The sequence below is a fragment of the Lagopus muta genome, chromosome 10 (genome assembly GCF_023343835.1).
Source record: "Lagopus muta isolate bLagMut1 chromosome 10, bLagMut1 primary, whole genome shotgun sequence".
NCBI classification, from domain to species: domain Eukaryota; kingdom Metazoa; phylum Chordata; class Aves; order Galliformes; family Phasianidae; genus Lagopus; species Lagopus muta.
Window position 1 is genome coordinate 18,504,267 of NC_064442.1, and position 26,101 is coordinate 18,530,367.

The following is a 26,101-nucleotide window of genomic DNA, read 5'->3' on the forward strand; positions in this document are numbered from 1 at the left end:
TCTGCTCTTGAGGTCTTCTGCTCACTAACCAGCCTGTGCTTCTTCTAAAAATAATAGTAAAATGGAGGTTTGAAAGCATAATTTCTATGAGTATCCAAATAAAAATAATGCATCTAATATAAGGGATACTTAAGTGAGGAGCAGGGAAGTCAGAGCCACGTGGCGTTCGTCTCAAGGCAGCACCAGCACCTTTTACACAAGCAACTCACTACAACCAAGCAAACTACACACAAAGCTCAAAGCCAAGTACAATCAAGTGCAAAGCTAAACGGAAGAAGGGGAATCAAAAAACAAATGGATTCACTTGGGAAAAAAGACAGTAGATGAAATAAATATTTCAGTGAACAGTCTCTGAATGGCCACACAAAACCAATAAATCCTTACGATGAAACTCTGTCACTGTCACTTCACACCTTTCAGTTCTCTGCATTTCCATTCTCTCAATAAAAGATTTATGAAAGCTTTAACAAAGGAGTAATAAAGAGTGACTGGGGAAGAGAAGATTGCCACAGGAACATTTTTAAGTTAGTACCTCCGTATTTTTCACTAAAATACACAGGAATTTATTTTTCCAAGACAAATACCAGATGCAGTTCTGAAAAAAAAGATTGGCATTAAAAAAACCCAAACAATTGTTTCGTAAAAGCTATTGCAACCCCTCACCCTTCCTAAGCCATAACTGACACTTCAGTATCAAAGCCAGATTTGCATTTCAAAAACCAATTAAAAAAGCATACTGTAGTAAGGTACTGATTAAAAAGATCTCGTGGCTTTACATATATTAGCCACTTGCTTTGACTTGCCCTACTTCAAACCCATCGTAGTCACAGCCACCCCCATAAATGAGGTAGGTTATACAACTGCCACCCTGCTCAATCACACTGCAGTTCGAAAGGAGCAACAAAATAAAACCAAAAGAAAACAAGGACTTTTAAAAATAAATCCAGAGTTTCACAAATCCAGTTCAGAGCACGATACTGGCTCTGTTTGCACAGCAAGAGGACGAGAAACAACAAAGGAAAGAAACACAGGCAATGACAATCTCAACCTGCAGTTGCTGGAAAGAACCAACTAGAGGAACACAGACATCATTGGGAAAAGGGCAAACATATCCTGAAACTGCTGATCGTTGAAGAAAACGAACAAGTTTCCTGCTGTCTGCAGGTTTAACAACCAGAGGTTTCCTACCAGAAGTATGGTAGAACGGTAAATAACGTCCTATCCATTTGCAATAGCATAAAATTTCAGATTACAGACAAACCATATTGATCAGAGTATTTGTCATGCTGTAACCCTTAGGAAATGATCAACTTGTTTAGAAATCCCAGCGCTGCCACACAAAAGTGTTGGTGGTGCACTTGCAAAAGCCTGCAGAGCAAAGGCTTCTCATCTGCTCACACGTATGGAAAAGGTTCCTTAAAAACACATTGTCAAACGCCCTGCAAACTTGCCAATCCATGCCACCATCAATTTCCCCACGCCGTGACAAGTTTATAGCATTGTGTCACAAACATAAATCGAAGAGAGAAGCCCAGAAAGCAGCCCTCTAACAAAAAGCATTCAGTCACTGTCTAATCACTCCACGCAGGGATTCAGTGCGTGTGTTTGGTTGGGTTTCTTCATGCAGCGGTTGACTAAGCGCCTCTGTCACCTTGCAGCACCTTGCATCATCAATTCCTGTCGTCATATTGGCAAGAGCGTTGCTTTCCAATGTTCAGTGGTTTTAGGCTCATCAAATTATAATGAGAGTCCTTTTAATCATTCAAAAAGTTATGAAAATTTATCAGCCTGTTTGCAGCAGATGCACTACAGGTAGATTGCTCAGTACTGTCTCTCAGACGTAAGAGAAAATGCAATTATTTAAGACTAAAAGCTCAAAACACCATTTATGTGATGCAATATCACCTGGTTTTACTGATTCTTCTGTGCCCTGGCCTCTCTCACTCATCAGAATTTGTCATTTCCAGGCAATGAAGTTATTTAATGATTAAGTAGTAGCTAAAATGTGCATAATATTCTCTGTTGAAGAAATTAAGTGCATCACAGCACAACACCAGCACGTACTATCGAAATTCAACACAACACCACTCAATTAAGGAGAAAATGAGCTGCCTCCCACTGTTACCTGAGAGCAAGGAGAGACCTCACCACGCTAACCATCCCCACAGCTAATGCATCTCAAAAGCTTCTAATTACAGCAAAGGTGGGAAATTACAGCAAAGATGGGGAAAATGTTTAAAGCACACCTGACAAAACTGCAGAATTCCAATGAGCTCACTGAAAGCAACACAGTCCAGGTAAAGCTAAGTATTCCACCTCTCACTACAGACCTTCAGCAGCCCCTTCCCCTTGCCCTAAGAGGACCTAAGCTGGCCCAGCTCTTGGCACTGATCAGGTCTCCAGCTGAGTGGAAGGGCACAAAGCAGCACAGAAGGAACATCAACAGCAACATGCTAGTACAGAACAAAAACACCCTTTTTTGTCCCAGGAAGTTGATCACTCTGCTTGTACCCGTGTTCAGATCAATGTCAGGGAAGACAAAACTATTCACAGAATAAACATCTGTATTGACTTGGACTAGACAACTTTTTATGCCTTTCCAGTATAGATTTTTTTTAAAAAACAAAACTCAGAAGGGTTTATTTTTAATTAGGACAAGGCTTTTGAAGATTTCACCCTTTTAGAAACCACCACTCACAGTAGCATTTTCTACAATGACATGGGAACCACGAACTGGAAGTTTCTATGTCCTTTGGACTACCTTCCTTTTTAATGACAGTAAGCCAACCCAATGATCATGTGGGCCAGAAGCATGACACTGAGCTTCCTCCTGTGGAAAGCAGCAGAACTGAACACAAAAACAGCAGTGTAAGAAGGTGGTAATTGCCTGAGACAAGTGTTAGAACTGCTTTTATTGTCCTCATTGCAGGGAACTCAGATATGTATTTCTCATTCAGAGAGACTCTGAAAGTCACTCCTTTAAAGTATAAAAAAAAAGCACAGTTTTTTATTTGCAACATTCCCCATGTTTCACAAGGCTGCAAGCTAGCTTAATAGAAACAACATCTGAATATAAATGACAATGAGCAGCAGCTCTGGGAGATGCTGCAGCACTAGTCAGGAAGAATTCATTACCTGGAGACATTTATTAAGCAAAGGAAAAAAACTGTTTGAAAGGCTGGCAAACATCATTAGAGAAACAAAAGAATATTGCTTCATGGGCTTTGCTTCCTCGTTACGTTGCCTTAGCTTATCTTTCCTGTTAGTTTTTGAACTCTTACTCTTACAGGTGATTCTAAGCCTCCTCCAGTTATCATTTACAAAACATTGCTACAATCTGACCCTCCTGAGCCCTGATATAAGCAACAAGAAGCAAATGCCCTTCTGGAAGCACACCACTTTCCCAGTCAAATTCTTAACACCTACCTGCAAAAGACCAAATGCTTGTCAAATCTATTCACACCTGGTACTCAGGAAACAGAATAATACAGTCCCCCAGCATCCATGCCTTCTCCTTCAGTCCTCCAGTTCTCTGGAGCTTCCACACCCAGCTTTTAGAAGTTTTCCTAATGTTTTATGGTGCAGAGTGCAGATCAGTAGGAAAGCCCACAGAGAAACTAATCTTTAAGGGTATTTATACATTCAGAAAGTAGAAGCCCACTCTTTCAAAAACAAACAGCACAAACCTCATTCTAAGGTGTGGCAAATCTCTATCATAATTACACATTCCTGACACTACTCTTAATCCATTCACTTTAATTGTTCTCATCTTCAGTATTTCCTCAGAAAGCAACTTTTACTAATTACATTTAGTTTAAAAAATAAAAAGGGGGAGATACATACAGTCCTAATTTCAGTGATAAGAGATGATCACAGAATCACAGAATGGCCAGGGTTGGAAGGGACCTCAAGGATCGTGAATCTCCAACCCCCCTGGCTACATGCAGGGCCACCAACCTCCACGTTTAATGCTAAACAAGGCTGCCCAGGGCCCCATCCAACCTGGCCCTGAACACCTCCAAGGATGGGGCATCCACAGCCTCTCTGGGCAGCTGTTTCAGCACCTCACCACTCTCATAGTAAAGAACTTCCCCCTGATGTCTGACCTAAATCTCCCCTCCCTCAACTTCAAACCATTTCCCCTCGTCCTACACATACCAGCCCTTCCAAAGAGTTGATTCCCCTCCTGTTTGTAGGCTCCCTTTAGGTACTGAAGGCTGCACTGAGGTCACCCTGCAGCCTTCTTTTCTCCAGGCTGAACGAGCCCAGCTCCCTCAGCCTGTCCTCATAGGGGAGGTGCTCCAGTCCCCCGATCATCCTAGTGGCCCTCCTCTGTACCATCTCCAACAGCTCCCTGTCTTTTCTGTACTGCGGGCTCCACACTTGGACGTCCAAGTTATGATACCAACTTCTTTCCTTTGAACATGCTTTCTCCTTATTGTAATACTATACATTTACACGATCACGCCCTTTGCTGTACTGTAAGAAAAAAACAAATCCTTACCTGCTACCGTGAGCTTTGCTGTTCTGCTTACAATGGTCCCCAGGCTTTCCACAGTTGCCACGCACTGATAATATCCTTCATCAGGTTTATTATGCTTGGAATGCACCACACTGTTTATTAATAAAGACCCATCTGGCAGCAACTGGCGACGGTCATCGGAGACCAAGTTTAGAAGAGTCCCATCTTTCTTCCATTCGATCTTCGGAGGAGTTTCACAATAAGCTGAACAGTTCATTATAACAGAGGCCCCACGAACTGACAGAATGTCCATCGGCTCCACCAGGAAGTAAAAAGGAGTGAAGGTTCTCACAACAGACCCTGTGAAAGACATGCAAAACAATTTCAGGAGTTTGCCTTCCACTTTTTTTTTTTTGTTTTTTTTTAAACATGAAGTGCATTTTCTTTTAAAAGTACTTTAAAGGAGCAGGAGCCATCACTGCTCACAGTGTGGTCTCCTCAGGAACAGGCTGGTCTGCATGACGTTATTGTCTGCCTTGATAACTCACACCCATGAACTCTTGGAAATGAAGTGAAACTTTTTGTGCCGAAGCCATACTGGTTTGCTCACACTGGAATCCACGCTTTGCAGTCCCAAGCAACCCATTACACAGGAACCTGCTCCATCAAAACACACAAACCTCATGCACATGCCTGAATAACATAATATACAAACAGCATGTAGTTTTACGACTTCTTTCTTGCCTTCCATGGCAGGGATGCCAGGAACAGCAGTGCGGTCATTTCCCTTGTGTAACAAACATTAGGAAACAAGAAGAGTAATTCAGCCCTTGAGAGAAAAAGTCTCCAATTCTGAGCTTAACACATCACGCAAACGCCATAAAACATTTTTTTTACTTCTATTCTGGCTCAGGATAAACTTGATTACTTTTCCATTTTAAGTATTCCCAAACAGACATCTATAATTAACATCTACTTTCCATTAAAAAGTGAATTTTAATTACTGTATTTGTAGCATGTTTGGTCCAGCAGAAAGCCTGCATGTCACTATCACTTGGACTTGCCTTAATTTAATCACTCATCGAAAACAGAAAGAAGAAAGTTTCTTCCAAGGAAGAACAGTTTCACGAATCACCAAAGGTTGATTTGGGAGAAAACGTGGTCATTTCACTGTGCTTTAAATGTACTGATAATAATCTAAAGCCAAACTAACATCAAGGCTCCTCTGTTGTACTCCAGCACTCGTCCTCCACCTGGGGTTGGGGCACACACCTACAAGGGGTAACACGAACAGCACTGTTGCTACCTGTCCTCCAGCAAACCAGAGATGAGCTAACAAAAACCTGCCTGCTTTACAGTTATTTACTGGCCATCTACAGGACACTGGGCAGTTAAAAGACCACAAAGGCAGGGCTATCCTTTACCTTCTTCCTTGTTTCTTTCTTTTAAAAACAGCCCAAGTCACTGTTAAGCTATTTGTCAGCACGTGCTCCAAAGGAAACATGGGGAAATACATCTGCCCTTTCAAATCCGTGTATAGTTCTCATATGACAAAATAAGAGTCTTGAATTTGTGCTGGGGACACAGCTTCTCAATTCTACACCAATTTCAAGCTGCACATTCAGGCTCTATAGTAAACAAGTGACCAAAAACCTGTCCTCTGCTGTAGCACATAGGTAGCTACAGCGTGGTTTGCACCAGGTGTTTGTATACGGAGGCTTCCCATGAACCAGGTTGCTCAGCCTGGCAGTAAGCAGCACACAGTACCTCAAGGATGTGGCTTTCCTTTTAGACAAGCCCAAGAATTTAAAGGTGATCTGTAAGGCATCGTTAAAAAAACACTTCAAATGCAATCACAGGCACAAACTGAAGCATGGAAAACCTTTACTTGCAAAGAAAGGCTGTCCTGTAAGCATCTTAGCTTCCTCAGTCCCTTGGGTTTTTGGTTTTAAGAGATTTACCTTCTCAAATGGCCCTAATTAACAAATTGACAAGGTTCCCTCTATCACTGAGCCGCACAGAATGCCTCCTTGCCTCCAAAGAGACTCCAGCTGCTCTCGGGAGAGGGGCTCAGCTCCTGCACTGACAGATTGTCTTCTTCCTCGTGAGCCATGGAGATGTGGGATGAGGCAGGAGGAGCCGCGCGAAAGGAACGGCAGATAGATTACACTTCTGTAGGGTCTGTCATCCCTGTGTTCTTCTACCTTCAAGAATTCAAAGATGAATTCAGAACAGAAAGACTGAGGTTTCCCTAGTGACAGCTGCAGTCTCAGACAAGATTAGATCTGTTATGTCAGTATCCAAATCCTTGAGATTTGGTCCTTCCTGAGGATAAAAAGCAAAGACGGAACAAAAGCCAGAGCAAATTACAAAATTCCTGCGTGCTTCATTTGAACACACGCACACCTGTGAGCACCGACTTTGTGTGAGGAGTCCTCAGCTCCAGTGCTCAAATGATAAGAAAAACAATAGCCATGAGCAGCACAAAAACAGCTTTAGACCAGCACAATCTCAACCATCAATCCAGAAACTTAAAGCTGTTGTTTTAATTTAAAAATTCAGCCTTACTGTCCCTGGGTCTCCCACCAGGAAGCCTTCTGCCCAAGCCAAGCCGTCAACCCTCTTCCTCCCTTACAAACTTGGTTGTTTTTTTTCCAAAGGACGCTCAGATCTCTACCAGAACAAACACAATGCACTCAGTTTTGCTTTTCCAAGCTTTGAGTTTTCAAATAAAACCTAAGAAAACAAGAGGAAAAAAGAAAATAAAAGAAAAATCACCAGGAAGTAGCAAAAGCCAGTTTGAGCCGAAGTTCACTTGGGAAGAGCTTGCTGAGTATCTGTACAACCACTTTTCCCCAGCCTGTTTACTAGCACAGATCTAGCATTTTTCATTTACAATCTTCCTGTGGTTGAGATTCTTGACTTTTCTCACCTTCTGTAAGAGTCAGTTCTGCACAAATGCCCAGCAATTGCAATTGCAACCTTATTTCTTCCTTCTGCAGGTCGGCACAAGTGCAGCAAGCAGGCTGAAACTCAACTCTGCTTCTACTTCCAGATTTTTTAATCAAGATGAAAAAAAGAGGTCTTGCACCTCATTGCCAGTTCATATGCTTGAGAGGCAGCCGACAGAGTAAGCTATACTTGCTAGCTGCATGCATGTTATCCTATGCCACTTCCCCTTGAAAACATGAGGCTGGCTTCCAGTTTGCCTTCTCTAGGCCTCACTGCAGGCTGGAGCAGATCAAGTCCACTGATGGGCTCCAGTTATCCTGGAGGTGCCCACAGAAATAACACTGCAGAGTCTAGAGCAGAGAGAACATGCCAAAACAGCACAGAAGGGATGAGAGACTTTCAAGAAAGCAGATGCTCAGCCAGGTTTCAGAGGTAACATTAAAAAGGTTTGCCAAAAAAAAAAGCTTGTGAAGACTGCACTGTCTGCATTAAGTCTGCACAGAAAGCAGTGGATGAAAAAGCAGTAGGGTTGGTAAGTACATATGCCCATGGTAAAGGAGAGGAAATTAGACAGCGTGGAGAATTTTCCAGCCCACACTCTAAGAGAAGTTCTGCAGTGTGGAGTTTGGGCACTCCAAGAAGCGCTGGTAGAGCTGCATCTACACTCCAGCCAAGCAAGTTCACACCTCATTTAACCCTTGGTTCAGCACAAGGATGCTCTGTACATACAAGAGCTTAATAAGCATGCCCTTCTGTCAACCAGCCACTTCTCCCACCCCATCAGCCTACCAATCACTCAGTTAAATGGCACCAAGTTATTAAGGACTGGACTGGCAGGTCCTGTGGAGAGTGGCCTTCCTTCAAGTAAGCAGCTTGATTTGTGTTAACGTTGGCCCAAGAAACCTAAACAAAAATAACTGTGGTCTTTTCCTTAGGCTTTGCATATCTAGCTCCTTCAGTCACCTCAAAGACTGCATCACAGGGCTCTGACAATTCTCCAAATATGCTACAGCTGGCCAGTGCTTCTCTCCTAAGGCCTGTGCCCAAAACACAGCTGAGTGCTTCAGCAGAGACAAGCTCAGTGGTAAGCAAAGACCTGATGCCATTTCACATCTTTTGGAAGCTCTACAAGGCCCTTTCATCATCCCTCCCAAGATACACACAGCAGGGTTTACAGCAGAAGCACGGCACCGCTGACTGCATGGGTCTGTGATCCCACCACTCCCCAAATCCCTCAATCCTTTTCTAGGAAACTGCCATGGAGCTGGTTCTTTGCCATTTAATGTTTGACTAGCTGATTACTCCTGCCTAACTGTATTAACTTGCTTTTGGCTCCTCCAGATTTTCCTCATTCCAAAAAAAGTGTACTGCTCTTGAACCTTGTCCTCCTCCTCTCAGCTTTATGTGGTGTGAAAATTTAACAAATATAGCTTACTCTGTCACGTGGGCTGTGAATGAAAGACATCTAATAGAAATTACTCAGAACACACAAGAACAAAATCCCCCCACAAAGCAGCTTTCATCACCATCAGTTCTCCTGGGACTTATCCAGCCCTTTTCACGACCATCCTATGGCAGTGAAGTTCAGCTCTCCCTTCCCCCTTCATTAGGAAAGTATTCTTAAATGGTTGGTGGTAGAGGAAAGAATAACATCATCTTTCTTCCATGAAACTTTTTAAATGCTAACTAGAAGGTCTGAAATATTTCCAGCTAAGCTGACTGCTTTTCTATGCCCTGGCTCATTCTCTTTCCCCATTCAATGGCTTTACATTGGAAGAAGGTAGATTTAGAGTAGATATTAGGAAGAAATTCTTTGCTGTGAGGGCAGTGAGACACTGGCACAGGTTGCCTGGAGGGGCTGTGGATGCTCCTCCCTGGAAGCATTCAGTGCCAGGCTGGATGGGGCTGTGAGCAGCCTGGTCTAGAGAGGGGTGTCCCTACCTACAGCAGGGGATGGAACGAGGTGATCTTTAAGGTCTGTTCCAACCCAAAGCATTGTATGATTCTGTGACCTGAAATATTTGGGATTTTCACAGTCCTGCTCACCTCTTCACAAATAACCAGAGTTAAACAGCAATTCAGAAACTGCCTAGCCAGTTCTCTCAGGGTTAGGACTGCTCTTCTCACTGAAAAAGGCCCAAAGAAAGCACATTTGAGACATCGCACTGACTTAACAAGATTAAGATCAATCTGCCCAATCTCTCCTCACAGTGCACGTCCCTCAAGACCATGAAATGGCTTTTAAACCCAAAAAGGGAAGTTTTAATGTACCACCTCCCTGCTACAGGATCTGAAAGCAGCAAGGTAAGACATGCAGAGCTCAGTCACTCTTTCCAAACGCTGCATTTTCAAAGGCTGGTGCAAAAAAGAAATCCCAAACTTCCTTCAGCCTTTTCTTCTCCTGCTAACATACCTACAGAGGGATCATCATGATTTTTCACACGTTCTGCTCGATGCATCGCACTGTGTGCAGTGGTACATCTGCAAGTGAGGAACTGCCCAGCATAGCAAACATTCAAGTGGGAAGAAGCATCTCTCCATTACGCAGCTCGCTGCTAGAAGATGTGAACGGCCTGGCACAGCAAAGTAAATCACACAACTGCCTGATGCAAGGGTCACAGAAGTGGCAGCATTCTGGAAAATAACTTCAGACAAACACCCTGAGCTCACACTTCTCCTCAGTTCATTTGAACTGCCTCCTACCAGCACACGTGGTAGCAATATGAGGTAGGAGGCTTCCCTGCTACTGGTGCTGTGGGTTCAACTCAAATCCATTGCTGCCACCAGAATTATTTGGGACCGATGTGTTCCTGGCAATGCCATCAACCACCTTCAAACAGAGGACTTGAATCTCAAACTGGAATCTCATTCCAGTTCACACGGATCGAGGGATCGAGGCAGGACAATCCAAAAAGAAAAAGTGGAACACAGGTGTAATTTCAGAATTAATTTCCAACCAGAGTAAGTTAGGGAAACCAAAACTCTGTCATCGATTAACACCCAAAGATTCAGTTGTTGGCAGGAGAAATACAGGGCTCTGATGAAGGAAGATTACTTACATTTACAATGTTTCAGTTGGAAGGCATGATACTTATCCTTCTGAATCAAAGCAACTGACAAGTAAATATGTAATATCCTTGAAAACTGGTGCTGAAAGTACAAGGATTAGACAAAGTCCTCACCAGACTGGCAGGAATTACTGCAAAGTGCTTTTCTGTGCGTTCCAAGTCAATGACAGAAGATCCAAGCTCTCTTGCTGCAGGACAGAACTTTTAACTCTTTTCACCAGCCCTCAGCATCCCTAAAACATTACATTTGTCCCTCACCTAGACCACAGGAAAAGCTGTCTTCAGGAGTTATACAAATGGATTTTAACTCAAGGTGCTACAAACATTGTTCTTTACAAACTGCCACCATGCACTTGCTTTGTGGTTTTGTTGAAATATTCTCTGCTAAGAAGCACATTACCTGTATGGATAAATTGCTAATCTGCATTAATCTCTCCACAAAAGTATGTATTATTAGCAGGTTGGTAATTTTTCCCCCCTGACAACAGCAGAAACATTCTGTGCTGGCCAACAAGCGATGTTTGCATATGATAATATGCCATAGCAGAACTAAGGTACGGACAGAGATTCTTCTTAATACCATCTTTTTTCCCTTTGTAGTAGAATACAGACCACCTGACCAAGTCAAACTGCACTCCATGACTTCATACCCCAATCCAACAGAGACTTCCTACGATTATTTTTAAAGCGCTCCCAAAGCCCAATAACACACACAGAGGCTCTGAAGTTCACTCTCAGTGTAAAACCAAGAACAATGTCTCCAAATTGCATGCTCTAAACTCCATTTCATTTCTCTCTTTGCAAAGGCTCTGCAATACATGAATTATGAGGCAAAAATGGTATTGCACTTAAGCATCAAGAAAAAAACTAAAAAGCGTAAGAGCTCTCCATGACTGCAGATAGATGGCATAAATCCTGCGGGTGCTTTAATAACTCCAAAGGAATGCTGACAGTGGAACCTACCAGAGCAAATGATGTAACATTATAAAATAAGTAATGCCATGTATAAATCTAGATTTCCCCAGACTTACTAGATTCCTTTCTCCTTCAGTACAAGCAGATTTCCTCTTTTAATGATTTAATACACCATAACAAAGATATCCATCAAAAAGAGTAACTCATCTTTGTCCCTATGTCATGAAGCAGTGTGGGCTAGCCATGATGACTGAAGAATGATGCGGGGGCTCCAATCCACTCCAGCCCACATGGGACAGGGCGATGCCTTCAGGTCTGCAAGGGAGGGGCCTCTACATTTGCCAAGTGCAGAAACCTGTAGAGAACACCTCTCCACCCTTACTGAAAAGGGTTCCATGCTGCAGAAAGGCAGCAAGGTAACTGATTGCTGAAGCAAATCCCCTGAAGGAGAAGCACAAAGCTGGGTGCTTCAGCCCTCCTCTTTAGTGGGCCATCTTGTTTGCACATGCCACCTTCTCACACCGACCAAGGAGACTGCTGAGGGAACACTGCCTGGGATACCACAAAGAAAGGGTGTTCCCAACCATTCTGCTCAATAAAACCTGACATTTCATGAAATTATGATCTATGGTGAAGAGCCCCTACCCTCATACCAAACAGCCTATAGCCTGCTGCCACTTCCAGCTCCTGTGGTTTTCAGAAGGCATTCAGATAGAAGTTGTGAAAAAGCATTTCCACACACCACGCTGCAATGGCTCAAGCTACAGAGCTGAACAGTTTTCAACACTGTGTTGAATACAAAAGTCAAGGTACTCATCACCACAATGCAAATTCATACATCAGACAAAGAGATAAATTATTTCAAGGTTCAGTCCTCAGTACAGCTAGGAGTGTACTTGCCCTTCAGGCGGCTCTGTCAATAAACAAAGAATTAATTCAAGCAAAGCACACTGCACTCTGCAGAGATGCTTTTCCAGTTTTGCCTATTACTTGCAGTCACCTTTCTCTTATTAGTGACAAATTATCGACTTCATCTTAATTGACCTTCCTTAAAGATCTCAAGCAGGAAATTATAAAACAGCAAAAAATAAATTTGGCCCATTAAAAAAAAAAAAACTGCATGCGGAAATAGGACTGAGAACAAAGCACCCAACCAGCATGCAGAGTGCCTGCAGTAAAACAGGGAGAAGTAAGCGGCCATGCATTCAGCCTAACTGCTCCTTCTGTAAGTGATACCATCTCCTCATAAATTATTAAATAATGGGAAGGAAAACAAGATAATGATCAACAGCAAAATCTAAACACAGATTGTAATTTCAAATAGCAAACGTCTTAGGAGATGCATTTATGGCTGCTGCTTGGCTGCACGGCCCTTCCGCCGCCTCGAGGGAGCTGATTTCAGCCGGATCCTGAACACATGGAAGCAGCTTTCCTATTTACAGCACTGCTGGTTTCAGTTGACTGAAGTTCTGTGACCACGGGCCCCTAAACCAGCCAGGAACAAACGCTGCCATGCCAAGCCCCAAACCTTTGGCTGCTCTGCAGGGGGGCTGCAGCTCTCCCAGGCTTGGAAAGAGAGACGCTGCGCTGACCGCTCCTGCTGCAGCTCCGCACAGCTGATGTTCCCAGCAGTACGCCTGTGCTGCTGGCCCAGAGTGAAGCAAGATGCTGAACCCTGAGCAGCGTCAGCAGGCCATGCTTTAGAAACCACTTGTGTGCACTTTTGGATTCCCGGCATGCAAGGAAGAAGAAGAATCCTTTGTAACTGTGCAGAAAAATATCAATTTAGGTTTCTTCCAGGCTGCTTAAGTGCAATCCCTGTGTTATCCAGAAGTCAAATGTAGAAGCTGTGTCCAACAAACCTTGCACACAACAAAAGGAAAATCCTTTCAAGGTAATTCTGCTGTTGTGATCACCACAGGATGCAGGTTGGACCACATAATGCCAAACATTTGGTTTTTTCGACCGGTGAAGGAACTACTCTGAATATTCACTGGAAAATTTCACAAAAAGAGCTTAAAGGATTTTACAAATTTTTCTTTTCTTTTCTTTTTTCAAACAGAATCTGCTACAATCTGCCCATCTGACACATCACCTCTAGGACTGCATGGGGTTTTAAAACGGTGCCGCGTTTCACCTGATACAAAAGACAAAATATTCTTTCTTGCCTAAGAAATTCTCTTTCTATTGCTATTAATGACACAAAGAAGCTCAAATGATAATAAGGTAAAGATCTTTTTGACTGAAACTCCAGGGAGAGCCGCGACGTTGCTCACCATCTCCTGGGACAAGCTGTTCAGTGTGGCTCTAACAGCACAGCTCAATGCTTTCAGGGAGATGGCTGCCATCCGCGAGGCACACTCTACCTCAGCAAGACCTTCTCCAACGTCAAATTTCTCTTCATTCTCATCTGTCAAAATAAGCTGCAGTCATTACCTTTCACATGAAATTAACAGTATGTCTGAGATTCCTCTCCCTCCTATTCCAGCCCATCTTTAGTGCTTTGTGTGGCTTTTATTCCCCTGCAATTTTCTTCCTTGTGCTTCGAGCAAGAAGCTGAGTGTCTTTGCTTGTGACTTCACAGCCCTGACTGAAACCGCATCACCACAGCTCCCAGTTTACAGCTGCTGGCTCCCACAGCTTCTGCAGCAGCCTGCCTTCAGAGAGATGCTGCGTGTTGTTTTCGTATGCCTGCCAGTTGAGCACAAAAACAACGATAGCAAGAATTGTTCTTAATTCACTTTTGATATTACTATGGTTTCCTTAGGAAAGCACATCAGTGGTGTGGACCAAAGTTCCTTTCTTTTTCCTGTAATTCTGCCAGCAATCATTTTCTTTGCCAAACTGGTCTGAGAAAAGATTTTTCTACAAAGAATTACTAGAGGTCTCTGTAAAGGCACCTACAAAGCAAAATTTATTTCTGTTCATCATTGCGAACAATGGTTCTTTAAAATAGCTCCCATATGCTAGCTAGTGGCAATGCTACGCTGTTAGAGCAATATTGCCATTTTTCCTGCTGGAGAAACGGATTTCCCTCTGTAGAGTTCCAGTCCTCTGGGCACTCAGGTACCAAATTTGTTACTTCAGATAGGTGCAATACCGCAAGCAAACAATGGCTTTCAAGGGGGTAAAAACAGAAAATAAGGTCCTGAAAGCCACCTCCTGAAAGCTGAGGTGATCAGGCAGCAGAATGCTCATCCCAGTTGTGTTTTCAAGCAGGCTGATACTTAAAGATGGTTTAGGACATAAGTACTGAAACAAATCTCCTCCCAAGAGGATCTTGCTGAAACCCATTACTTCGATATTTTCCCACAAGTAAAGGCACTGAGCAGCCAAGGGCTCTACGCGAAGGGTAAAGCAACAGCAGTATTTCTCAGAAGCCAATGAGGTTATGGGTCACACAACGGATGCCTTCCATGCAGCAAACTCAATTCAGGAGGCATTTTAAGTCAGACAACATTGTGCTTCAGCAAATGATCTTTCTGTGTGTCAGGATTTCCTTGTCTCTACCCATTCAATTCAGCACTTCAGAGTCATTATGGGGATTGCAAAGCATGCTTGCAGAAGAGCGGGGGGGGCAGAGGGGAACCCTGCTACAAAGCCAGGAGTGCTCCTGTCACTGAGGTGCAGCGAGGCAAAGAGAGGAACCAAGTATCTATGGGAAGTTCAAAGCACAAAACAGGTTGAGCAATAAAAATGCAAGCAAGAACCAAACTGAAAGCTGCTGAACATCATTTCCAGCATCTCTTTAGAGAAAGACCTCTGGCACACTTCATGAGAGAAAAGAAATCTTAACAAACACCTTTAATGTTAGATCAAGCAAGGATTATCTAAGGGGACCAGGAAACAGTAGAACAGTCACATCTGATATCAGAGCCAAAAATCCCTTTAACTCAGGATCTTGTCACAGTACAGACAAGAGCAGATACCAGGGAGTGCCCAGGAACAGCACACACACAGCAGTGCTTCCCTGGGTTAGCCCAGAGCCGTGCTCAGCAAGGGACGCCCGGCAGGAGAGGGCCCTGCTTGTCAGCTCTGCTGCCCCTGGGGAAGAGGAGATCTCTGCTGGGACCTCACAGCCAGTCTGCAAAGTGAGAGCAAAGAAGTGAGAAGGATGTGCCAGGAAGGGGCCTAGCAACCAAGCAGGGTGAGAAACAGCCAGCACAGTACAAGCAAGGTGCCAGTAAGGACATCCAGCAGACCAGCGGTACGCTCCGACCTTCAGCCTGGATGCACGTGCTTACAGAACAATTCATGCTCCACACGCACTCTGGAAAGCTTACTGATGTTTTAAAGATGTTTTAGCCAAAGAAGAATATCAATGCTGAGGAAAAAATCCCAGAATCATCAGTCACACGGCCAGGATCAGCGCAGCCACATGACTCCAGCACGAGGCAAAGCACCCATCAGGTGCCAGGTACTCACGAGTTCTCCACGTTTTTACCTCCTCTGCCATCTCTATGCTGGTTTTCACATCGAGGGCTGACTGCTTGTATTTGAAAACCCCACCAGGAATTTAGTACCTGAGACAGATAAATGCCTTGGGATAGAGCATCTGATGGTCACCGACAGAAAGAAATAGCAGACAGAACTCAAGTTACTTCCCTAGCTAGGGGGAGAAACCATGGATTCAACACCAACTGAGTGACAGAAAAATACACAGTATGCTCTGAACTCACCAACAGCCACACCACAGCTCAGCTGTATGACTGCAGGGCAGTGCTGCAGCACCACTGAACACAGATCTGTCTCCCAGCAGGATCTTTGGCAACAGCCTTTTGAAGCTGAACATCTACAGCCAGAAAAAGGCAGCAACCACTGAGGTCTGCATGAATGCTGCAGGGTCAGGATCAATGCTGGAGAACTGCACTGCACAAGGACCAGCAGCAGGCTCTGGCTGTGCTAGCACTGCCCAGCCAGCAGGGAGGATTTCTCTCTGACTGAAGTGCTTCACAGTGACACAAGGCACACCTTTCAGCAGCAACTCCAGACTGCATCCATGCACCAAAAGCTGTCCCAGAACGGCTCAGCACAGCTTCAGCATTATAAATTAACCTCACGTTGTACCCCAACCCTAAACATGACAGCAGCATTTGCAAATCTTACTTATCTTTTACCGTGCAATGCACAAACACGATCTGGAATCATAAAAAAATCCACAAGTCTTATTTATTGCAACTTAATTACTTCAAGTGCACCGAACATACAGGGAGCAGAGAAAAATCATTGGATTCTCATTTATTGCTTTTTTATACACAAAATCAAACAGCCACGCTTCAGGAAGGCGACTGCAGACTATCACCAAGATATCTGTATTCAGAACAGAGCTACAGAGAAATCTAATGGTGCCAATCCTTTACTATAACTTTGCAGTTGTGTTATTTCACCCAGCCGCCACTTTTCCACAGCAGATCCCTCCTAAGCTGACAGTGAGCACTTTAAGCCAAGGAACGCTGCAGGACAAATAGCCAAATGTTTCATTTTCACTGCCACTTCCTGACTTCTTCCCCTGGAGAAGAGCAGCTGTGCTATGGTTCTCCCACTGTCTGGTAGGAAAGAGGAGCAGCACGGCACAGGGCGGGCGCTGCCATGCTGCACCTTCACAGCACAGAGGTACACATAACTCACATTGAGAACAGAAACCATGTGACGGTAATGGGGCATGTCTAACTGCCATCATTTTCCTCATCTGATCTCAGCTGAAAGTGCAGCAAACTGAACAGGAAGGCCAGTTTTAAAAGCTTGCTGCAGATTCTTGTCTCTTCTGGAAGCGTATTAATGAAATGGTTTCCTCTTTCATTTGTTAAAGACAAACAAAAGCTTTCATCTCGCTTGTTTATTCACTTAACCTTCTAAATTCCCATGAAGCGCCGTAGCTTTGATTGGCACCGTTTTTTCCAAAGCAAAGTAACTGCAGCTTTGCAAATATATTAGCAAAAATATCTGCAAGTATTAGCTTTGCAAATGTTAAATAGATACAGAAGAAGAAAATAGACTCCTTTATTCATTTATAACACAGATTATGCCATCAGAGTGGGAACGCAAATATATTTAAAAACTTACACAGAAATAAATGACAATTTATTATGTTGCTAAATGAACAGACCCGATACATTATTAATTTCACCAATTATGGCAACAAAACCCCAGAAGGAACTAACAACTCCACAGAAACAGAGCAATCCCCACTTCCAGCACTGACAACTGCACACGTTTCCAGTCTGGAACAGATGGCTCAGAAAAACCTGTGCAGACTGTGTTGATGTGTTGATATCGCCCCTTGGCTTGGCTCTGCCGTCTGAGTTTCGGGATGCAAAAGCTCACCTGGATAGGACAACTCGTGGACGAGCTACACTACAGAACTTGTGAGGGAAGGCACATACACAAAGTATCGGCTCTTAGTATTTCTTCCCCTTCACAACCAAGCTCAAAGCGCTGGTGCGAGAGAAACATTTGTGCTCATAAAACAAGCTCTTCAACTGCCTGCACAGTGCAATCAAACTAGGGGACCACTTTCTGCCTGAAATAAAGCTTTTCTTGATACAGTATTTCTCTAAGACACGATCTGGATACAGTTCCAAACCTTTCTTCGCATTTAGCAGCTGAAGGAGTTGCATACCCCAGAGGGACAGCACGACTTTGGCTGGAAGGGATCTCTGCAGATCACATGGCAGCCACCTGCTCCCAGCAGCCCCGTGCTGATCAGGTTGCTTGCTGCTCTGGCCAGCCAAGTTTTAAGCATCTCCAAGGATATACATCAATAGCAAGCAAACAAGCAAGAAGCATACATGTATCCAAAGCAGGAAAGCACAGTGAGAGATAGGCCCCCAAAATGCTTTCCATTACTTCATTCCTGGCATACAGCAAGGTCATTAAATATGTTCATAACAAAACCACCAAAACCCCACGCAGCAGCACACAAATACAGACACAGTAACAGGCAGCATTGGGAAAGAGGTTTTCTGAGGAACCCAGCAATAAGAGGACACAAGTTCCATGCTGACTGAAGATTTCAGCCTAAACACAGAGGTGCTGAGTACCATAATGCCCTTCAGCATCCCCCAGCACCTCTTCACATCAGTTCTCAACTTCAGCCAAGCCCCACATTGCAGAAGCTGATCCATCAACGTGCTGTGCACACTGGTTTGGATGTTTGTGACTGCTCATCCAGCAGCTGTGCTGCATTTGGCATGAGCAAAGAGCAGAGCCCTCAGCACCCAACAGCTGCACATCCATGGGACAATGTGCCACAGCTCCCTGGATGGGACTGCAGGGACACCAGTGATCACTGCCAGCAAGGAGCACTAAGCACCCTATGTGTTAGCAGGCCCAGGTTTCTCCTCTACTTGGCATCTCCAGCTAGCATCAAAATGAGGTTTTTAGCATACCTATAATGTTTGCATCATGGTCGATACTTGCTGCAACAAGCCTTCTATTTTAAATAATGCATGCTGATAGATCTGCATTAGAATACAAAGCAACTTCACAATTAAGTTAGATCAAGCACCGCAGCACAAAACAAAGACTGAAAAGATGCTACAAGCAAAGCTTTCCCCAGACTCCTTAAGAACTTCTGCTGTAATTACGCCCAGCCACCAAAGCACTACTGCTGAGATGAAACCACAGCCGTTTCCAGCAGCAGATGTACCACAGCCCAGACCCACCAGTGACCACTGCCAGACAGTGATAGAGAGCTAAAAATTCCTTGGGGCTCATTATAAGGAACTTCCTAACTCAAACGCTGGTGACCCTGCACACAGCAGGGGTGTTGAAACTACACCATCACTGTGGTCCTTTTCAACCCAGGCCACTCTACGATTCTGTGATTCTATTATTCATTGCAGTACAATCAAATAATTACATCACAGTCCCTGAGAAGCCTACTATCAATGCTCAAAAGTTATGTTTAAGTTGAAAGGAAGCTTTTTTCCCTGTTTCAATCACTTCACAGTACATTATGGCTATTACAAACCGGAATTGATGTTTTCTAGCAGAGTAATTTCCACTTTTCAAAGAGACTTCCATAAAAATCTGCCTACTAAAGCACGTAGTGCTTTGGTTCGTCTTTGAGATCAGACAGAAAACAAAGGTACTGAACACCTCCTTCCAGTTATACAAGAGATGAAGCACAGCTTCCCAAGGATGCCCAGCACTCCCGGCACCCTTAAAGCCGAGGCATTAAGCAGCTGGGATGACAGTCTGTAAAGTCGTGAGGCAGCTCCTCCAGCAGTTGCACGCCATACATTTCTGCGATACCAAAACCCGTGAGCCTGCCCAGCACAACTCAGCTGCTGGGAGGGATGGCAGCCAGGACGGCCAGATGGGCCACAGCTCAAAACGTGTCAGGGACCTTCGGAAATAAGGTATTACATAACGGCATCTGTTCCAGGCACCCAAAGCCAGGTCACCTCTGAGCTCCCGTTTGCACGCACTACAGACGTCCCGAATGCACACGCGCTGGTGCCAAGGGCACCTCTTGCATAAAGGATTATTTCCTGCATGTTTGCAGTCCCGTGCCAATCGGGGAAGTCACCTTGGGCTCCTCACCAGTTTTACTGCATTCAAGCACATAAAGAAGGTGGCAATTCTTGGTACCAAGGCTATCTCTCACTAACTGATGATTTAGATGAACTATTTTATTATTAATTGAAAACAGAATGTATTTCATCAAATGACAAGAAAAGAAAATCCCATTAGGAGCTACAGTTTGCTGGAGATTTTAGAGAATCTGGGGCTGCACAGAGAGACTTTGATGGAAAAAGACCACAGAACAAAGGGACACTGTCTAACAACAGCTCTGTCTGGAGCAGGCAAAGGACAGGAGCAAGGCAAAGCACAGCACAGACACAACTGGAAGGAGAGCACCTGTGGGTGCCCTTCTTTTCTTGTATTTTGATGAAATACATTCTGTTTTCAAGTCTGAGAAGCACCGCCTCCCAGGCCTGCAGGCAAACACTGCTGTGGGCTATGAGTACCGAACGGCTGGGGACAGAAGATATCCCAAAAACCAGGTGTGCATCAGGTGCAAAATTCACATCTAAACAGCAACCCGATGAGAACGTTTCAGGAGAGTTCATTACATTTCCTTAACTTGCTTTTAGCTCACGGTGGACAAAATTAGGATTAAAATGGTCAAAGCTTACTATTAGATTAAGGTGCCTGAACATCTCATCGATTAAATTAAATTGCATTAATTTTGAATGCAACGCGTACATCATTCTCTAAATGCTATGCCAAAATTATAATCGAGTCTTCATTAAGCAATCAGATGGGAAATGGGAGCTCCAACCCAAGGCTGAGCAGCAGCACACAGAGGGCCGTGAGGAGTGCTGCAGAGAGGGGCCGTGTTCGTGTCCTTCCTCCTTCCAGCCTCCCGGTAACCTTGAGAGAATGAGATGGGAGGAGCTGTTAAATGAAGATAGATTTTTCAATAGAGTCAAAAGGGCTTAAGGAAAAGGAAATTATCCCAAGCTACAATTAAAGTGTATTACCACCGTTCACTACGCTATTTTAAAGTTTAATTTAAATCCAGAACAAAGCAAGCTGTACTTCCAGCCACATGACTGTCAGCTCATCTTTGCTTTATCGGTGTCTGGACAAAACTAAATCCTGGTCTCACTTTAGCAACTCAGTAAGGCAATGCTGCTTGGTCTTTCGGTCTTCTGTAGTGGTGCACAAATTGAAACAGAATGGGTTGTTTAAGACAAATGAAAACACTGGTAAGGCATTTGGAGGAAGAGGTTTAGACATCTGTTGTAGCTTTTTGGACAATACTAAATTTTCACTCTTGTGTTACTCTGCAGGAAAAGGAGAATTAACTAAAACTTGTTACACCAGAAGCACTTGTTACACTCATCACTCCAAAAGTGATCCTGCCCTGCAGCTACACCCCTCTACATCACAAGTTTCCTATTAGATCACTTATAATTGGTTCTAAAGTCACATCCACAGCTTTTCCAGGAGATACATTTTGCAGAGATTGTGTTGTGAATCCCCTCCCCTTGAGGACATTGACCCATTGCTGATCTAAGATGAAAACACACCACCAATTTTACACTGAACTATTGATTGAAAAAGGATGAATTTTAGCAAGATACTCGAAGTACCAAAGCATGTGAGTAACCAGCTGGAACAAGCTCTGCTCTTTCCCACCACATTAGCAGTTCCTTCCCTTCTAAAGCCACCTCTGAGCAGCTCGGCAGGCAGCGGGCAGCTCACACATTGATTAGAGAGGAAGACTGACTCCCGTGCACAGAAAATAACAAACGCTTTCCTCAAACCTCTTGCTGGAGGAGCAAGCAGCTTTCCCCAGCCTTCTGCAAAGAAGCAACCTGTTTAGCACGGGCACACCTCTCCGCTGGTGCTTTCAGACTCAACACAGCCCCAAAAAGCACAGCCTGCGTGGCCCTGCGCGCACAGCCGGCAGCAGGGGGGGATGGGGCGCCCTGGGAATCCCATCTGCCGTCTCCATGGCTACGTGGGCTGCAGCAGCACTTACGGAGCCGGCTGCAGCAGCACTTATGCAGCAGGCCCCTCTCTGGCGCAGCTCTCAGCCCTTCGGCAGCAGGCTGTGCTGGGAGCACGCGCTGGGAGCCCTGCCTGAACGGAGCGCTGCGCCCAGCCGTCGTTTCCCCGCGTGTGAACACAACAGGAAAATGGGGGCGGGCTGTCTCAATGAAGGTGAGCTGCTGAGCGGGGTAAGAACTGCTGGAAGCCAGAGGAATTTCAATAACGTGGCTGAGTGTCGGATGTCAGCTTTGGCGTGCTAGGGAGCTGCTTCCATTCGCTGTGGCCGAGTGGAAAAAGGACCATTTCACATAAACTGGGGCATCCCCAGGCACTGGCACTGAAGTTAGAACCAAGTTTTAACGAGGAACATACGTGCATGCAGGCTGAGAGCTCTCTGCCACGTGAGGAACGTTCTAGGGCTCTGATCTGGGCTGCTTTATGCTCAAATTATCCAGCCACTCCTGAGAAAGCTCTTTTCTTCTTCTTCTCTCATTTCCCCACAGTCTTCTTGAAGTAAAAATCAAAACAGGAATAATTTATCCTAGCAAAATCCTGGAGATGTGCCTTTTGCTATTAGTCTCCATTGGAAATGTCAGCATCTAGTTTTCCGCTACGCTTCTTTAAAGCAGCCTATTATGAGATCTGTATTGAAAATCAATTGCGGAGAGCTGCAGGAAGCCCCGGCTCCCTTTGTGCCGCAGGGCCCAGGCAGGGCGAAGCACACAGTGCTGCAGGGTGCCAGGCCCAGCAGCAGGAACCCTTCCCCCACACAGCTCTACTGCAGGTACAGCACGATTCCTCTTGACCACTCTTAGAGAAAAGGCTGCTCAGATGGGGATGCCATCCTCAAGGCAATCAAGAAAGAAAAAGACCGTTTGTGAGATGAGGTGTAATTTCAGCCGTGCAACTCCAGCAGTAATGTTTCTCCAGTTTTCAGCAGTCAAAACTGAGACAGAGTGCATAGACAGAGCCTGCAATTCGGTTTGGAAGACCTCTGTTAACAGCTGCAATGAAGAGGAGAAGAAAAGCCCACAAAATTCCCCTACTTAAAGCAGAATCTCAAAACATACGCTTATAATCTGGGAAATCTTAGAGAAACTCAGTGTGTTAAAGAGCTGCAGCTGAGCTTAGAACGAACACTGCAAATAAATGCTAATGAGATGCTTGTAGATCCTGAACAAATTGATTTACTGAGATCTTGTTGAGTGTCTCCTATCAAGGGTTTGTCAGAGTAAACAACCGCATCCTTATAAACAGAAGTGATTCATTCATTACAGCTAAGAAAAAATACTTGCAATAAAAATCCAAGTATTGGTTGGGGGAGACGATGGGGCCATCACAGATACACGCACACACACTGGATTGGGTTTTTGTTCTAAGTCGTACAGGGAAACCACAGTTATGTTCTACCTCTGCAGAAATCTGTCAGCAACAAAAGCAATGAAGGGCATTGGTAAGAACGAACGTACAGCTCAGCTCACCAGAAGGCTGCACATCAGTTTGCAATGCCAGGGCTGCAGTAATCAATGTGAGAATTACCCAAAGTGAAAAGGAAACACACCAAGCTTTAGAACAGACCCGTGCAAACCAGATGCACAATAAGCTTATGTTCACAGACTTCATTGCAGGCGTTTTAGAAGCAGCTTTGTGTGTAACCAATGCCTTGAAAATCTAGTAGCAGCTCTCCCCTTTAAAAGACTCTCATTGTTCATAATGCTACATAATATTGTGTAATTATGAGCATTAAGTCACACGGAAAAGAAAAATGAGAGAAACGTAGCAGTTCTGTATATATGGGAATAAGAAAAGATGTTTCCAGTTCAATAAACTTAGATGATTGCACGGAATTATAACTGTTTCAGTACAGAAAAAAGCGGCAATTTCTTTTTGTCCATTTACCAATAAGTGTTCTGTAATTTCACAATGGCAGACGGGGAAGGCAAGAACGTGTATCCTCTGATCTTATACAGCTAGAGAGCTTCTCTTCCAAAATGAGACGTGGAGACTACAGTACTCCAAAGAACTGGGATGAAAAGCAACGGTTGGTTAATTAATGCCAGTAGGAGGGGGCTGTGCAAGAAACATTCAGCAGGGAAAACAAAACCCAAGAAGAGGAATGCCTTCACCAGGTCATCCTCCACAGCTCAGGTGCTTCCTGACCACCACGGCAGCTCTCAGGCTCAGCAGTTGGAGCCTTCCCTCCAGCAGCAGCACAGCAGCCCCAGCCCCACTGCCTGCACCCGGCAGCTGCCCACAGAAGATCCTCAGAAGGGCTGACAGGCTCTGCTTCACTGGGTGCTCCTGCAGAGACACAGACTTTGGATGACAGTCAGAGCCCTGCTGGCCACCTGCAGCCCTGCAGTTACAGATGGAACAGGCGCTCCTGGGGAAGCATCCCTTTCCTGCTGCAGGAGCAACGGGAGCTTTATTGTTTTGGTGGGTTTTTTTTTGCAATGATGCTACAAAACTCCATGGCTGACACCTCTGTGCTTTGTGCAAAGCTGAATAAAGTTGGTAGTTCATCAACAGTGCATTTGAAAAGGTAAGCCTTGCTCTTGCAAGAAAAGAATTGACAAAATCCTGATAACTTGCTGCTCCCGAGCAACATACAGCACAGAAATCATTCAAAGCCTTGGCGTGTTGTTTTTTTGTTTCAATTAGTGCTTTAAAGAAAATTTAAATCAAAGCAACAAATGAAGCCCATTAGCAGCAATAGCAAGACTGGCACCTGAGCAGGAAGATCTGGTCAGGCACTGGCGCAGGCTGCCCAGGAGCTGCTGGAGTCATCATCCCTGGAGGTGCTCAACAACCATGGAGAAGTTGTACTCAGCAACATGGTGTAACAGGGCAACATTGGTGGTAGGTGGATGGTCAGAGTAAATGATCTCAGAGCTCTTTTCCAGCCCTGGTGATTCTATGATTCTGTGACTGAATATCCAGATGTTTACTTATCCCAGAGAAATATCAGCGTTTTTCCAGGTAAGTGGATGAGTGTTTTGAGTACAGCTATGAAAAACCTGAAAAAGGAAGGACAAGCTCATGCTAAAACTCTACTGTACAGATTCAGTGCCTTTCACATACCCAACTCCTTTTCACACGTAGCTCTGCCAAAGAACTTACAGTTCACTTAGATAAACAGAGATGTGTCTTTACACAGGATCCTCTTCAACGCAACCCAGGCCTCCAATTGCAATCCCCATGCATCACTTCAGTACTAACATTACTCAGTTTAACTGAAGACGCCATAAAGGACACCTCACAAAGATTTAAGCTGAGGTATTTCACTCAGGTTAGACAATGGGCAATTCTGACATTTGGTCTGACATTTTCTCTCTCATAAAATAGCATGGCCTGAGCATCAGATTTATAGCTGAAATGTGCACAGGTGGTAATGCACTGCCCATCAATCAGGTAATTTGTAAGGCATTTGTGTATGGAGCACAATAAGCACAAGACTCTTCCAGTAAACAGGTTTCTTTTCACCTTTGTCCAGATTTAAAAGCTCTATTTCAAATCCACCATGTTATTACTACCCATCATTTGATATTTATCTCAAGCTTTTAAAGATGCTGCATACCAAGGGGAGCTTAGAGTCTGAAAGGTGCAAATAAAATAGCATCACTTCAGACCTACCAACATCAATCCCTCCATTTCAGCCTAACGAAGCACACATCCAACTGGCAGCCAAGGTGATCACACAGTCTAACACCAGATCTTCCACTAACTGATAGTCCTGTTCATTTTATAGCTTTTATTAATCAAGTTCTCATTTCTTATAGATGGAATCATTGCCGATCCATTCTGCAGTGACAGACCTGGGTGACTGGAGACTCAAGAAGAGCAGAAAGTCCATTCAATTTGCAAATAAGACAAATAGAGGTTTCAAGAAATTTAATGGAAAATATGACAAACACGTTTCCAAGTCTCCCCTGTAAGACTAACATCCATAACATTGGAGTTACTCTGCTTACGCTTAGAAAATTCACATCCTCTGTAACACACCAGTACTGCCAAGATAAATTTAAAAGTACGTGCCATATCTCCCTCTACAGTCAGAACATAGCACAGATTCAACAGGAACTATGAATTCTGCCAACGATACTCAATACAAGTCTATATTGAGAACTCACCATCTACAGCACAGGTCAAACTTAAAAGTCAAAGGCTTGAGCAGAAAGCCCAAAAAATGAGCAAT

General features: G+C 44.3%; 1 protein-coding gene across 3 annotated transcripts in view; it reads right to left on the reverse strand.

The window, feature by feature from the left end:
* Positions 1–26,101, reverse strand: part of NEO1 (neogenin 1) — a 178,940-nt gene that overhangs the window by 123,332 nt on the left and 29,507 nt on the right. For all 3 annotated transcript variants that reach the window (XM_048956121.1, XM_048956119.1, XM_048956120.1), the window contains exon 2: positions 4,505–4,822. In XM_048956121.1, coding sequence (XP_048812078.1) covers positions 4,505–4,822 — 318 coding nt within the window. The remainder of the gene's footprint in view (positions 1–4,504; positions 4,823–26,101) is intronic.